This window comes from Phaseolus vulgaris, chromosome 5 (genome assembly GCF_051622355.1).
Source record: "Phaseolus vulgaris cultivar YP4 chromosome 5, ASM5162235v1, whole genome shotgun sequence".
Classification (NCBI taxonomy): domain Eukaryota; kingdom Viridiplantae; phylum Streptophyta; class Magnoliopsida; order Fabales; family Fabaceae; genus Phaseolus; species Phaseolus vulgaris.
The window spans coordinates 4,553,231-4,568,891 of record NC_143502.1 but is presented as its reverse complement, the minus strand read 5'-3'; the positions used below and the strand labels follow the sequence as shown (position 1 = coordinate 4,568,891).

Genomic DNA, 15,661 nt, shown 5'->3' with positions numbered 1-15,661 from the left:
TTGGTGACCTTCCCCCATTTCATTTTCTTGAGCTTCATTGGCATTAGAGAGTTAATCTTTCATTTTTCACACATGGACAACCAGAAAACAGACATTTCACCTTTTTGAAAGGCCTCTAAACTAACCAACCCCCTTTGGTTGCTCTTTAAGAAAGTGAACATTTCTCTTCCTGCAGGAGTGATCTTGCTGTCCAAGAGGTGCAGCCATGGCTCCCCTTTGAGAATTACAACAAAACCAAGCCCAAAATCAGTGAGAGAAGCAAAGATCGTAGTAGATTCCCTCATAGAAAGTTAATGGAGGTACAATCTCCATCAGTGAAACGCCCCTATGACATAACCATGTCAAGAAGAACAAGGAAACACCAATTTCCAGTGCAAGGCAATGAGAAATCCAAATCAGCAATGGGTGATGCAGCACCAAAGGATGACAAACTCAAAGTGCAGGCAACTACTATTGGTGAGGTGAAACAAGGTGGTGAGAATGACCACAAAAGCTTGAAGCAGTTGATCATAGGAGATGATGACAAGGAAGCAATGAAGGGTAATAGTGATGAGAGAGGAAAGGGATCAAGGAACTCACTTGGTGAACATTTCACTGAGGAAGAGAAGCAGCATCTTCAGCTGGTTCGGATGCAACAGAAGGAGAATCTCCAAGGTTTGAAGTTCAAGAAGTTGGTGAGTCGTTATGCCAAAGTTTTGGGGCATTTGCTGAAGGCTAAGCGTGATCCTCATTTAGGTGATGCAGGGAAAAAACCTGTTTTCAAGTTATCAGCCTAGGAAAAGTTACTAGCTGCTGCTGATTTGGTTGCTTCATCGATCTGTTTTCTATGTATTATTATTCTGTGCTTATATTTTGGCCAGCAAAATACCTTAGCTTCCTCCATCTCCTGTTATACTCTTACATCTGTGTATCCTTCATGCATATATATGGCTTGTATTTTATGTATACTAATTTGTATCATCAAAATATGTTCTTAATATGATAGTTTCTGATACTAGACAATTTCCTTCCTCTTAATTTCTACATAACAAAAGTAATTGGTTTTTTTTCATTTCTTCTATGAATTTCCTTCACACTGTGCAAGTACTTCATGCTCTCGAACACTGCCAAGTTTTGCAGAAAAAGTAAAGTTAACTGTTAGAACATTAAGTCTTGGATATGTATTTTTCAGCTGTAAAGATAAGCTTTTAAGGTGAGAAAAGAACAATTCAGTGAGACAGAGAAAAATGGTGTCTATAGATAGAAGAAAGTCTCATGTTTCAAATGAGGAAAAGGACCTTCTTATAGCAAAAGCAGTTGCCTATTTTTTGGTGTATATCAAAATGAAATTACGAGTCTCTTTTAATAATTTATAACCAATAAAAAATCCTAGTTAAAAGAAGAATATTATTTTTCTTTGCCTCATTTTTAGTCTTTTTTACTAATTTTGCGACAACGTTTCTTGCACAGTATGTTTTTTGTTTTCAAAGGTTTATAAAATTGGACAGCAATTTTGTTTAGATTTCGTGATGTTTAAGTATGAGTTTAGTGTGATGATGAGAAGAGAAGACTAGTTGAGAGGAAAAAGAAAGTTTAGAAACTAAGACATTTTGATTAATGTTTCCAACCGACACAAGACTTCAAATCGCCATTTGAGCTACCATCTATTTATACCCAATGCACGTACAACTCATGCAACCAAACTCACTTTCATAGCTTCGTTGAATTTTACACATTAATTAATGTGTACTATAATCTTTTTTTTTCATTTTCATAATTCTTTATTCCATGACAAAAAATATAAAAGAAAAGTTTATCCCAAATTATCTAAAATTTCTTTAGAATTCTTACATTATAAATTCACAATTACTTCTGTCCTATTTGTTTAGAATAGAAGAACACAAGTCACATCAGTGAGCTTTTCTTTTTCTTTCATTCATGAAAAGACGCTTAAGACTCTATATTTCTCCGTCCCCAATCAACTTTCCTTCATTTTTTTTATTATTTTAATTAGTGTGAGAAAAATTGAGAGATGAAAAACTAAATTCCCTTTAAGATTCTCTTAATAGTTAAGTATCTTAAAAGAGTCTGTTATTGTTCTATGCTTAATAGACATTGTATATGCTAAATACAATTCTTAGTATGCTTCCACATCATAAAATGTAAAGTGTATTAGTGGGAAAATGCATGTTTAGAAAAGTTTTAGTAAAAAAAATGTTTGATAGTTAAGTATATTAAATGAAGATGAAAAACAAACAAATCACACATACTTAGAAATGAATACAATTTCTTTGTATTAACATTGTATAATTGTCAATACTACATTACTTCAAAACATATCCATTTACCCTTATAAAGAAGAAAAAATAGTTACAAAACACATACATTTACCCTTATAAAGAGGAAAAAATAGTTACATGTTAGTTAGAATGCAAACATCTAATTAATTAACTGGTTGATACAATAAGTATTAGACACTAGAGAGTTTATCACACTATTATACAGTTTACTTTTAGATGCTCATCTACGAGGCCATCTATGCATGAAAGAGTTCATTACATTAAGATCTACAAAATCCATCTTGAATTATAAGCTTGTTCACCTAGAATTACTCCTGAAATCTAAGTTGAGCAAGTACAAAAAATGTTGTAGCAAATCCAAGAAATACATGAACTTACTCCTAAAAATTAACTTCATAAAGACATTTATTGGAGTCTTATGTGAGCTTAATCCCACTTTATCTCTATCCTAAGATCTTCTCAATTGCATCCATATCCTTTATTTTAAATTCACTATCAAATAAAGACTTTAAATTTCTTACCTGAACCTTATTTTGAAATATTATTAATATGTTGTCTACATTCAATAATAGGTATATAAACTTATGTATCCACATTCTTATGATAGACATGTGAATATTGTATGCCTAAAAGACAATGAAATAATTAAATATCTTATTCTTTGTAAATGATTGTTTATTTCTTTACAAGGAGTTCTTCAATTTATATCAATACTCTTCTTTAACCGTTACTTCGAAATCTTTGAATTGATGCATCAAAATGTCTTCCTCTAACTAGTCATTGAAGTATAGTTTTCCTTGTCTAGAGAATAATAATATTTATTTGTGTTTTGAGAATAATAATATTTATTTGTGCTTTGGTAGATGTAGTTGTTATATTTTGTAATTATATATTTTATGAATAAATTCTTACGTGTTTCAAAATTCATATTCTAATTAAATAATATTTTTCTATTTTATATCAATTCACAACTTTTAAAAATTTATATCATAATTTTTCTATTAATTATTATATTTTTTCTTCTCAAATATTCTAATCAGATTACTTAAAATAAAAATATATAATTAATAGTAATAAACTTTATGTTTACATTTTTAATTATATCTTTTTTTATCAAAAAAAAATAATTAACTCATTTTAGGAATGTCTCAACCTTTCGTAACCTTCTTTTGAATTTTCAAAACTTCATTCTTGATTCTACAAGAATTTTTATAAAAGTCTTTCATTTGCTTATCTTCGAAGGAAGCTTGGTAGTTTCCACCGTCTGTTTAGAGTTGAGTCTTGAGATTTGACGACGAACTTAAAAAGCCACATACACAAGCCACATACACGCTTCACGCCCAATCATTCCAGATAACTTATAGGTACAATCTTTGTAACTTAATGGTATACTCACAGCTTACTTATAGGTACAACCTTTGTTTTTTTTTTATCAACAATGAATAAATTAAATTAAAGGATACTTCAGGGGTATCCCAACCCGTATACAACAAAGACAGATTATACAACCATAATGTGGTTTAACCTACATAACCACACCCAAAAACTTAGAACTACACCAATACTTTGGCAGCACCTATTCCCAAAAGCAAAATACACTTAAAGGAAGAGCAGAAAAAAACTATAACAAAAAATGAAACGCAATCAAAAGGTATTCCAGCTGCAACCAAAAAACCAGCAGCTATGCCATAAAAGCTATTGTATTGGCACTTTAGTTGCCGAACCAAAAACTGCAACTTAATGGTATACTCACAGCTTATTTATAGGTACAACCTTTGTAACTTAATGATATACTCACGATTTGACAAGTTCTTATTTAGAAGACTGCAACTGTACTTGTTTTGAGAGATCCTCATAAATGATTAAAGTGTGACGTTCACAATACATAAAATATTCAGCCAAAAATATCGATAATGAAATAATATCTCTTAAAAAAAACATGTTTATTATCCATACGTAAAATCACAATGATACGGGCCTTTTTAAATCTCAAGAAGTTCTTATCCATTTATTATATTATTGAAACTAAACCAAAAACAGCCTTACAAAGTAGCAAATTGAATCTGCCCAGGCTTTGTAAAACCTAAAAAACCTTAGCAGAGAGTTGGTTATGCATAATTATAGCACCAAAAAAATATTTATAAAAGAAATTTATTTTTTACCATCTTCCTGTAAAAAATATTATATATATATATATATTTGTGTATATTTAAATTATATTTTAAAAAACTAAATGCTTTTCCTGTAAAAAATATTATATATATATATTTGTGTATATTTAAATTATATTTTAAAAAACTAAATGCTTTGTATCAATCCTTCTATCTAATTGCAAATTATCAAAATACAGTTAACCAAAGAATATGAGTATTTTTAAGCGAGATTTAAAAAAAAAGCATTCACTATAAAGAAATAATAAAGTAATAAAGTAAAGTCGGTAAAAACCAAACACAAAGACAAAAGAAAATTCACGTTTATACGTGGTAATGCGTCGACCATTCACGGACGTTAAAAAAAAATCTAGAACAGTCAAATTAAACGGAAACAAAAAGTAAATAAAAACTAGAGTGGATTTGACCACGTAACACTAATAATAATGTTATTATTATCAATAATATTACTAATAATAAATAAATAAAAATTGTTTGTATCGGTTAGTTCAAAAATTTTATTTTATCATTTTTTGAGCAGGTCTGACCCAGCTATTTTTTACAAATAGTTGAAATTAACAGTGCAAATGTCAAATTAAAACTGCGGCTGACTATATTTCATCAAACACTGTTTTCTCCAACATTTTCAAAACACAATTCATCTTTTGTATTCTACCAATTTTGACAAATTCAACATTATAATTTCACCTTTTTAATCCTTTTTACAAATCTAAAACTTAAATGCCCTTTATTTTAAGGGTAAAATTAGTGTCTTTGTAAAACCAACTAATAAAAGACGTGATCAGCAAAAAGTATTCTATTAACATATATTTTGTAAATTAAAGTTTATATATATATATATATATATATTGTATGATTGTTCATACATATTTAAATACACATATAAAATAATTTTAAAAATTAAAAATATATTATAGTATATAATAGAAAGTGAAAATTCGTACAAAAACTAGTTTTATTTCATAAAAAAATTCACAATACATGAAAAATGTAACAAATTAAACAGTAGGAGAAATAAAAAAATTCTCCAAATGTTTATTTTAATTTCATACTTGCATTAAAATTCTACAAACCATTTGACTATTCATAAATTAAAATAAGATGTAAAACCAAAGATTAACAGAAGAACTTCTACCACACTATGAACGTTGATAGAAAGTGTAATAGTAGAATATCTAATCAAATGTGTACACTTTATATACATTTGAAGCAGTATTTGTTATAATGAATAAGAATTTAATAAATATATGTCTGAAGAGAACATTTTGAGTAGTGTTTGAATATTCCTATGGTATAGCTTGTGTGTTAGAGAAAGGTAAATGATTATGTTGAGTGAGAGAGCTAGACTAATAGTGGTGCTGTCAAAGACTTGGAAGGATTGTGGAAATCCATTGTGTAAGTTACTATCACCCCAGTTACTGAACATATTGCAGGAACAAGACCCAAACCATATCTGGTAACTGAGAAGGGAAACTGTGTTCCCTCAAGCTCTGAAGAGATATCTGCATTCATGATATGAACAATATAAAATAACTAGTAACAATGCTAAGGTGCTTCTTGGAAATTACTATTGGAAAATGTACTGAACCGAATATTTAGCCTAAAAGAAATTTGAAAGACTTACTTTGGTTTGACTGAAGAACATATAAAGCAAGCCCGCATGAAATCTTGTCCAAAAAGCTCAATGATCCAACAACAAATGCACAACCATTAAGGTTCTCTCCAATGAGAAAATTCTGCATGCTTACTCCAGTTACCTGTTAAAAAAATCAATGGAAATGTACACATTATAAAACTAGATCATAGTAGTTTAAACTGTGACTACCATGAACTTTTAATACTACGTAAATTACAGAGGGTTAAAAAACTTGAACCAAGTAAGCATCAACCCCAAAAAGTTCTAAATAACTTTCCTTTATGTGCCAAATCCCCCATTACAGGTGGGGGAGACAAAGATACCAGTAGAGAAATGGGCTTCAAAATGTAGAAAACAAGATATACATATTTCTTCTACTTCTGTCAATTTAGTCAAGTAAAGATCACATCTTACCATCATGAGAGCATTTGCTATGCCGATAAATACTGACACTATGTACATTACATAACTCATATTTGCACTCAAAAGAAGGATCACTGCCCCACAAAAAGTCCAAAGAATGCATCCAGCAGAGTAATAGACCTTGAGCATTCGGCCAGTCCATGCAATCTCCTACAAAGGTCATAGACTTATTTTACAGTGGAATCGGAGATTGAAAATATGGAAATTTATTGCAGAAAGATATCCATCAAGGATACTTATTCAATGAGGAAACCTGCAACAATAGCGATACAACGAAGCTGCAGATGTATATGAGAGCAGGAACCTGTGCCAAACATCATAAGACAGTGAAATCAGCCATGCCATTGCTCAAACTTATGTAAAGCTCAATGGACAAAATTTGTGGAGTACCAAAGCTTTGGCTGATTGGGCCATTTGAAGATCATTGATGACAAAAAAGGCAAGGTACGCCTGAAAAAAAAAAGCCATTTTGGTATCAAGATATCCATTCATATACCATATTATCATGTTTTGTTGGAAATTCAAATGCAAGAGTGAAGTTTCAGTTATGCTTCTGAAAGTGTCTTCCTCATACACTATATCCAACATACAGCATAACCTTAACATATATTAAGCCGATCCTCTTCCAAGAATACAAATATGAAAGAAAGAAAGAAACTGTGCTAACCTGTGAAACGTTGAGAACCAATCTTGTGATTACGTAAATTAGAGCAACCTGGTAATACAAAATTCTCTTGAACCAATAGTCCCATGAAATCCTTGCATGAACCTTTCCATGTACACCCACCTTTAATCTATGAAGAAAACAAAAGAAAATCACTCAATTATATAATTGACTTGCATGAATTGTTTGGTTGAAGTTTTACTATTATAAGTTAAGTTCACCTTTGCTTTCACAACTTCTCTACAAGGTAGCTGATGACATTTTTAATACTTTCAATTAACCTGGCTGTAAAGGGGCAATTCAAGTATTTTTTTTGCCCCTCATATCTACCTCTCACACATATACCATCTTGATAATGTAAATAGTATGTACAAGATCATCTTTCCATACTAAGGTATACCTACTATAGTTTGTGAGCAGAAAAAAGGTTTTGATCCTAGGATAATGACAGAAGTCGAGAAGCACACCTGGGCTCTTTGGTTGCAAGATGAAATATGCTCGCAAAGCAGCATCCAATAAAAATAGACAGATATGCAATCCAACGATACTGCTCATTTGAAGGAATAACAAAGTGATTATGCTTGAGTATTGATGATTAAGAATGAATCCAAATAATTACTATCATACATACCTGATTTTGAACATCGGTAGGTGTTTTTCCATCAATGACACTGAATACTATCAAAGCAACTGCATACAGACTCAAGTTGGCAACCTTGTAAAGAGAATTAATCACATACATTAGTAATTAATATTAATCTATTGACTTATAAGGAAAGTTCACTAGAAAGCTTACCATGGTAAAAGCATTGCGACAGCTAGCCAGTGCCACTCTGCTTGTAGAGTTCAGCGTGATGCAACTCACCATGGACCTTCAAAAGAACAGTAAAAAAAGACACTTGTGAGCTTATGCTAACTTGAAGGGCTAGAAACCTGTGCCTTTTTCGTTAGACTCTTCTTTTATCCATGTAAATTATCAGACACTTGTGAGTTTATGCTAACTTGAAGGGCTAGAAACCTGTGCCTTTTTCATTAGATTCTTCTTTTATCTATGTAAATTATCAGATTAGAGTTCGCTGGTGCTACTTGGTTTATAAATGAATATTGCTTCATATCATTCTGAGACTTGGTTACTAAAGTGGCATTTACCTCTAGCAATTAAAGATGAAATTACAAAAATCAAACATCATTGTTTCAGTCAGTATGCCAACAACATCACCAAGTAAACCACTTCTATTTTGAAATTCAAACTTACAGTTATATATTTTTTTGGCATCAAATCGAAAAAATATAAATTAGATGAAATTATTACATGTGCGAAACCTGAGTAGCAGCCCAGCCCACGTTGAAGATTGCTGCAAATATGCTGTAACTCACAGTTTCAAAAGTGGGTGAATTGGAACTAAACATTTTACAAGGTAAACAAACCCCAAAAACAGAAGAAAATGAAATAGCCACCAATACAGATCCGGCACCATGCCATATCTTGAAGTGTCCAAATCTATCTATCTGTCAAGCAAGCCGAACAAAATTATCATGTCAATCAAAATAAGGTCTGAAGCACAGAATTACTTACTTTTAACTTTCTTAGATTCTATTTGTTATTGCTAGATAAAATTAGCAACTAGACGAAGATTAAATGTATTTGAATGAAAGAAGTGAAGAAATGCAGTAAATTTGACTGTTTTATCATAGAGTGAAGGTTTATCAGATAATATCAGGTATGAAGAAAACCATCAAGTAAACTCAGCTTTATCTCCAAAACAAAAAAATATGGTTACTCAGTTATTACGCAGGCTAAACCTATACACAGTAAGAGCCACCTCCCTCCCCCGACACAAGGGTATAAAAAAAAAAAAAAAACGAAGCCAGATGAATGTGATATATAAGAAGCATGTGAAATATTTCCCTAGAAAGAACAGAGAAAATAAGGCTTAAATACCAGTTCACCAATAAATATGGTGGCAAATCCATCAGCCACTTGACCTGAAAGCATCACAGCAGCCGCATTCCTATGAAATTGAGCAGCAAAGAAATGTCAATAAAAAAATAAAAAAATTTGGAAGCATCCAACAGATTTTTATCAAAAAAATACTTGTTTTTTTACCAAGTCAGGTGGTGCAAATTGAATGCATTTTATGTCTCGAAAATCATTTATCATATGTTTGTCCAAAATTATTGGAGCATTTGGTAGGTCTGCTCAAGATGGACCTACTAATGTTGTGGCAGATCCAAATATGACCGAGTGGCTGAGGTGTACATAAGGAGGAAGAAAATATGTGATTCGTATCTGGGTGCAAGTTAATTGGGATTTTCTATTTGAGTCTTGGGGAAAATGGGCTTTTGAGGTGAAGGGGTATCAGTTATTTATCAAGTGAATTGACACTCTCCGTGGTTCTTGAAATTGTATTTTTACTACCTCCTATGTTAACTGTTTTTATTTAGCCATCAATAAGTGATTTGTTCTGTCTCCTTTTATTTTCTATAGCAGGATATATAGATATCAGTAGAAGCAACCTAAGATGTAGAAAAGGTCATAGTATGGTAGAACTAGTTCTACAGAAATGCAGATAACGAAACTTGGTACAGGAAAATATTATCGAACAATAAGAAAAACCAAAGAGATACTCTCAGTCACACCACTAAGTTGCTTCTAACATGGCTACACCTAGTCCAAGGTAACATGACATAGTTCAGCCCACAGTATGTTCTCTACAGACCAAAACTAAACCATATATGCCAACTGAAGTCAATCAACCACACCTTGTTGGTACCAAGTATCTCTCTTTTATCTTTTATGGAATAGTTGCTAATACAATTTATAAAACTAATATGCTTGTCCATCAATTTTGAACATTGTACAATAGTTTAAATATGTCAGTTCTTTACTGGATAAGAGTAAGACCAAAGCATACCAGGTTGCTTCCACCCAACCTATCAATTGGATTTGTACCAAATCTTGACTGAATTTCCAACTCTTTCTAATTTTCAACTTTCAGTTACATCAATCAACAAGCAATTAGACAAAAATTAGCCAAACTAGTTGATAAATGGAAAAAAAAAACTTAAAGGCACCTTGGTGAAAGTCCAATATCTGTCAAGAACAATAATAAATAGGTGAACCAACAAGCTGCAGTTATGTCATTGAGCATGTGTCCCATTCCATAATAAAAAATAGGCCATCTTCCTAGGATCCTGGTATATGTGTCATCTGCTTCAATGATAGTTCCCATTGTAGGGCCCTTAATGAGAGCTATTACCAAATATAATAAACCTGCAAGGAATATATGGAAGACTTAAGCTTTCAATACACAACACAACCATTGGAAAATACCATCAAATGCACTCTCACACACCACCCTGAATTGGCAGAAAAATTCACACGTGATTGAGAAGCAACAAAAACCCCACCTTTTTCAACACCCAGAATCTCAGAACACAAAATTCAAAACATTCAAAGAAAAAATGCAGCAATTCCACGAGATGATTTGTGATCACATACAGAAACAATAAGCGAAGCTAGCAAAAGCACCCCATTATGAAAAGCACGTCCTTTTCACAGTCTGACAAACCAAAGAACCCAAATACGGAACCCAAGTTGGATAAAACAGAGGAAAGAACCCCAAGATGGTGACTTGAAAACTCTTTGTGGAGAAATGAAGATATCTCAACTAGTTAACGATATCCACAACGCAACCTATCCATAGAACTGGAAATAGTATGTTATACATATAAAATTTATAGATATTATGTTCTCAATCAATAGCAGTTTGTCCTGTTCAGGAGCCTTCGCTTTGCTGAAACGTTTGTGTGCGGTTGAACGGTGCGTGTGTTCGGTGGGAACAGGGAGTTAAAAAGCCATAGAACACATAAACTGTCTAAAATGACAACAATGTCCCCCACCTTTGACGTGTAACATACTTCATCGGATCCCAATGCCACGTGGCAACACGGTGTGGTGCATGCCAATGAAGAATAAGGTTTTTACTTAGTTCAATAATAACTCCTGCAAGAACTTATAATGAAAGCAACGTTTAACTATATACTTTTATTTCCGATCATTTTTTTATGAATGATTTTAAATTTTACAAAATTTTAATTACAGATTTAATTATCGATAATTAATATATCATTTCATTATTGATAAAAAAAATATTAACATATTTGTCATAATAATATATATTGCATATATACACTTAATATTTTATGTAATATTATCTAATTTTGAATGATTAATAGGGAATTTAAATTAATTAATTTTAAAATTTTGAAGAACTAATAGTTTTTATTTTATTTTAAATCAAAATTTATGCCTTCGTACGATTATAGAACCCAAATAACTGTAAAATTAAAAACAATATTTACTTCATTAAACATTATATATACCACGATGATAATTTTTTTATTTTTTCAATTAAATAAATTTATATTTTATTAAATTAAAACAATATTTAGTGAAATATATAACTGTACAGTCTCTTCAATCAAAAGTAAATGTATAACTCTTTAACTCAAAAATATTTATGCAAATTCTCAATTTATTCTTACAAAATTATTCATATTTTATTTTTTAAAATTATAATTTTTTCTGATATATAAAAATGTGTACACATAGAAGCGAAAACACGATTGTATTAATAAGTATCTAACTATAATTTTATATAAATAAATTCTTCAAAATTTCTTTTTTTTCTCAATCCACAATTTATTTCTTAGAAAAGAAAATTATCACTTAATAAGCAGGGTGAAAATACAAAAACAACCTCTCTTAAATAAATAAGTAAATAAATAAATAAAAATTGGATCTAACGCTTACCAATTAAGATAACATTTTATTTGAAAAAAAATAGCAAATATTAACTTGTGTTTTCGGATATTAATTGAGAAATTAAGAGGTTATTTTTTTATTAAAAAGCATAGAAAATGTTATCTGATTTTTTAAATATATTTTATATAAATTTTAATAAATCATTTTCATTTTAATGTCTTAACTAGTAGTTCTTTTAAATTTGGATATACAAAATGAAGAACTTAAATATAAATAAAATCCAGTTAATTAATTATGTTTAATGCTATTATTTTATAAATAAATATAAATATTTTATATTCAAATTTGCATATATTTCTGATAAATATAATTAAGGAATAATAATTTTAAAAATATAGTTATTTAATATAGAATCATAGTAATTAAATAAACTTAACTAATCTTTTAACCAGTCTAAATTAAATAGTTTTACTTGTATAAGATTCCAATAATACTAGAATATAAGTCTGGTTACTACCAAGTTGGAATGTAATGCACAGAAAAACAAATTATATTAATATGTTTAGAGGACCTTTTTCAGAGTATTTTTAAGATTAAAAAAATTTAAAAAACAAATTTGTAGTGAAAAGTGTAATGAACTATCTATACTATTATTATTTTTGTAAGCAACCATATATTATTGGCAAATAATTAGCTTAATTAAAATTAATAACATGTAATATAGAAACAAAGTTTGTTATTTTCACAACTTAGAATATGTTAAAAGTTCCTACATAGTCACTTCTTTAGCAAATATTGCAGGGTTATCTGATGGTGTTAGCATTCCGGATATAGTATCTCAATTTTGAACAGGTTGTGATTGGAATATTCCCTTCTCTTTACAGCAGATGCCTCATTTTTTTAATCATATCATGATTAGAGAGGAACAAGATATTCCTAATTGGATTCTAAATGAGTCTGATCGTTTCACTCTTAAATCGGCTAGGACTTTTTTCTTGGAACCAGGAGTTCAAGGTGGTTGGGGTAAATTCATTTGGTCTTCATCTATTCCGCCTTCCAAAACTCTAGTACTCTGGAAAATTTTTCATGGGCGACTTCCTACAGATCAACATATTCAGAATAAGGGTTTGCATATATGTTTTATGTGTTCACTTTGTGAAAAGCAAGAGGAATCTATTCAACATCTATTTTTTGAATGTTCTAACGCATTGCATATTTGGAGTTGGGTTCGACAAATTTTTCTTACTTCTCATTTCTCTAATAAGGATGATCTACTTTCTTTTATTAAGAGTGATGGTAGTCCTTTGGTTAAATTGATTAAGCTTGCAGTGATAACCTTTTCTATATGGATGATATGGCGTATGAGGAATTATGCTAGATTTCAGGATAAGATTGGGGTTTCTAAGGCTATTTCGATAATTAAAGATTTAACTTGTCTAGTGGGAAATTCGTCTAAAGCTTCAATGAAGAATGATATATTGGACTTCAACGTGATTAAGTTTTTCGGTATTAAGACCCGTAGTGGTAAAGTTCTTCGTCCTCTTCCTATTAGATGGGAATTTCCTTCACCAGGCTGGGTCAAAATTAATACTGATGGGGCTGCTAGGGGGTATCCTGGTCTTGCTACTTGTGGAGGTATTTTTCGTGGGAGTATGGGAGAATTTATTGGTGCTTTTTCAGCGTTTCTTGAAGTTCAAACTGCTTTGGTTGCTGAGTTTTATGGAATTATACATGTTATGAAGGAAGCTCAAAAAATGGGACTTACTAATGTATGGCTTGAATGTGATTCTGTCATGGTTTGTGCTGCGTTTACTGCTAGGACTAATGTTCCGTGGATGCTTCAGAATCGATGGAATACTTGTCTTAATTTTTGTGGGACAATCAGATTTAGGGTAACTCATATTTTTCGTGAAGGGAATGCGTGTGTTGATAAGTTGGCTAATTTAGAATTTATTCATAGATAATCATTTCATTGGTATAATAGACTCCCAGCTAGTCTGTTCTTAGAATTCTTTATGAATAGGTATAATCGACCTATGTATCGTTTGTGTACATATGAGTTTTGGTCTAGTCCCCCCATATTTTTGTATTTTCTTTCTTTTTTCTTTTTTTAATAATATTTTTTTTTCATGTGATGGCAGATGATTGTTGTTACTTGAAGTGTCAGCTTAGCTGAGATGTCAAGTTGCATAGTGATGCCTAACACGAAAACTTTATAAAAAAAATAAAAAAATAAAAAAAATCTATGTAATTAAGATGAGAAAATAAATGCATACATAAGTTTTTTTAAGAGAAAGTTTTATACTCTGCATTTTTCTTGATCTTCACAATATTTTCTTAATATTAGATTTTTGTTGGAATTTTAGAAGATAGACATGAAGATTTAATACTAATAATTATGAGTTAATTATATAAAAGATAACATATTCATGAGTTAATCATATAAACATGGTAGTAAAAATTTGTGATAAAACTTAATTTATATGTAAGGAAAAGATTGTTAAAAAAATTAAAATTTCACATTGAATAGAAATAAAAAACTTTAAAGTTTAAGTAACATATAAAAAAGAAAAATCCATAAATAAGTATTTTATTGAAGATGGTGTCATAATATCTATTTTTAGCATTAATTATTAAGATTTTATTATTAAAAGTTTCAGTCAAGAGTATTTAATTCAACTATATGTTATCTTTATTGTGTAAAGTTGAATATTTTTCATGAACTGTTAGAAAAGTCTTTGTATAGATATAGTTAAAGATAAAGATTGTTTGAAAAACTTTGTATTTTTGTAGATACAGATATACATATTGATTGGACATGGTGCAAGTGCAACTTATTGCATTATCAAGTATTTTATATAATGTAAGAATCTTCAATAAAGTCTTCGTTAATGGATGCAAATATTTCATATTTTATTTTAAAATTTAGTACAATAATTTTATCATTTAAATGTATTATTTTTTATATTTTTATTCTCCAACTTTGAGATATTTAAATGTTATATAGTAATTATTAAAGTATATAATTTTGTCTTCTAATAAATGGAAACATACAACAGAATCTGACCGTGGATAATCTATTACGCGTGCACTTAATAGATAAAGCGTAATAATAATATTTTATTAAATTTTATTAATAATACTTTATAAACTATGCAGTTTAAAGTTTTTCATCAAAATAAAAAAAAAGTCATAAATATATTACTGAATTAAAATAACACCATTCTCTTAATAAATACATTTTTTTATTACAAATATAAATATTAAGATAATTTATTATTTAAAATATGTAGTTTTTTAATTAATTTAAGATTTCAAAAATACTAGAATATAAGTCTAGAAAAAATAACAGAAATATACAAAATAAAATAATAAAATAAAAGAAATATACAAAATAAAATAATAAAATAAATATTGAAATGAGGGTAGAATAGTTTCAAATACGTATTCACACAGAGTGAGAATGGGTCCGAAACCACAACTATTTTATCATTCTTTCTTAAACTATCTTTTTTCCAATCAGCCCAAGCAATCATCTTTCTCTACTAGGGAACTCAAGGATTTTTGTTAGTAATAATAAAATATCATCGTACAATAAGATGTCATAAAAGATCATCGTATAAAATTAAGAGGTCAGAACACAGTACAAAATTTAAGGTCATAAAACATAATAGTACAAAATAAAATGTCATAAAAAGTCATCATACAAAATAAAAGATA

General features: G+C 29.8%; 2 protein-coding genes across 10 annotated transcripts; one reads left to right on the top strand and one right to left on the bottom strand.

Annotated features, from left to right (window-relative positions):
- Window positions 1-979, top strand: LOC137836222 (uncharacterized). Its single transcript, XM_068645064.2, has one exon. The coding sequence runs from the start codon at window positions 294-296 to the stop codon at window positions 774-776; it is 483 nt and encodes a 160-aa protein (XP_068501165.1). The 5' UTR covers window positions 1-293; the 3' UTR covers window positions 777-979.
- Window positions 980-5,598: 4,619 nt separating this feature from the next.
- On the bottom strand, window positions 5,599-11,066 carry LOC137834928 (uncharacterized). 9 transcript variants are annotated; one of them, XR_016520921.1, is made up of 13 exons: window positions 10,530-10,998; window positions 10,249-10,447; window positions 9,116-9,185; window positions 8,486-8,682; window positions 7,970-8,045; window positions 7,805-7,888; window positions 7,641-7,720; window positions 7,177-7,303; window positions 6,900-6,959; window positions 6,746-6,813; window positions 6,501-6,659; window positions 6,075-6,207; window positions 5,599-5,952 (listed from the first exon to the last, which is right to left on the bottom strand). XR_016520921.1 is itself a non-coding variant. In XM_068643172.2 (13 exons), the coding sequence occupies exons 2-13, from the start codon at window positions 10,404-10,406 to the stop codon at window positions 5,792-5,794; spliced, it is 1,356 nt and encodes a 451-aa protein (XP_068499273.1). In that variant the 5' UTR covers window positions 10,407-10,447; window positions 10,676-11,066; the 3' UTR covers window positions 5,599-5,791. The 9 variants fall into 9 exon arrangements, 7 of the variants coding, with proteins under 7 accessions (XP_068499273.1, XP_068499272.1, XP_068499274.1 ...); XR_016520920.1 differs by having other exon boundaries at window positions 10,585-10,998; XM_068643172.2 differs by having other exon boundaries at window positions 6,763-6,813; window positions 10,676-11,066.
- Between the last annotated feature and the right edge of the window lie 4,595 nt (window positions 11,067-15,661).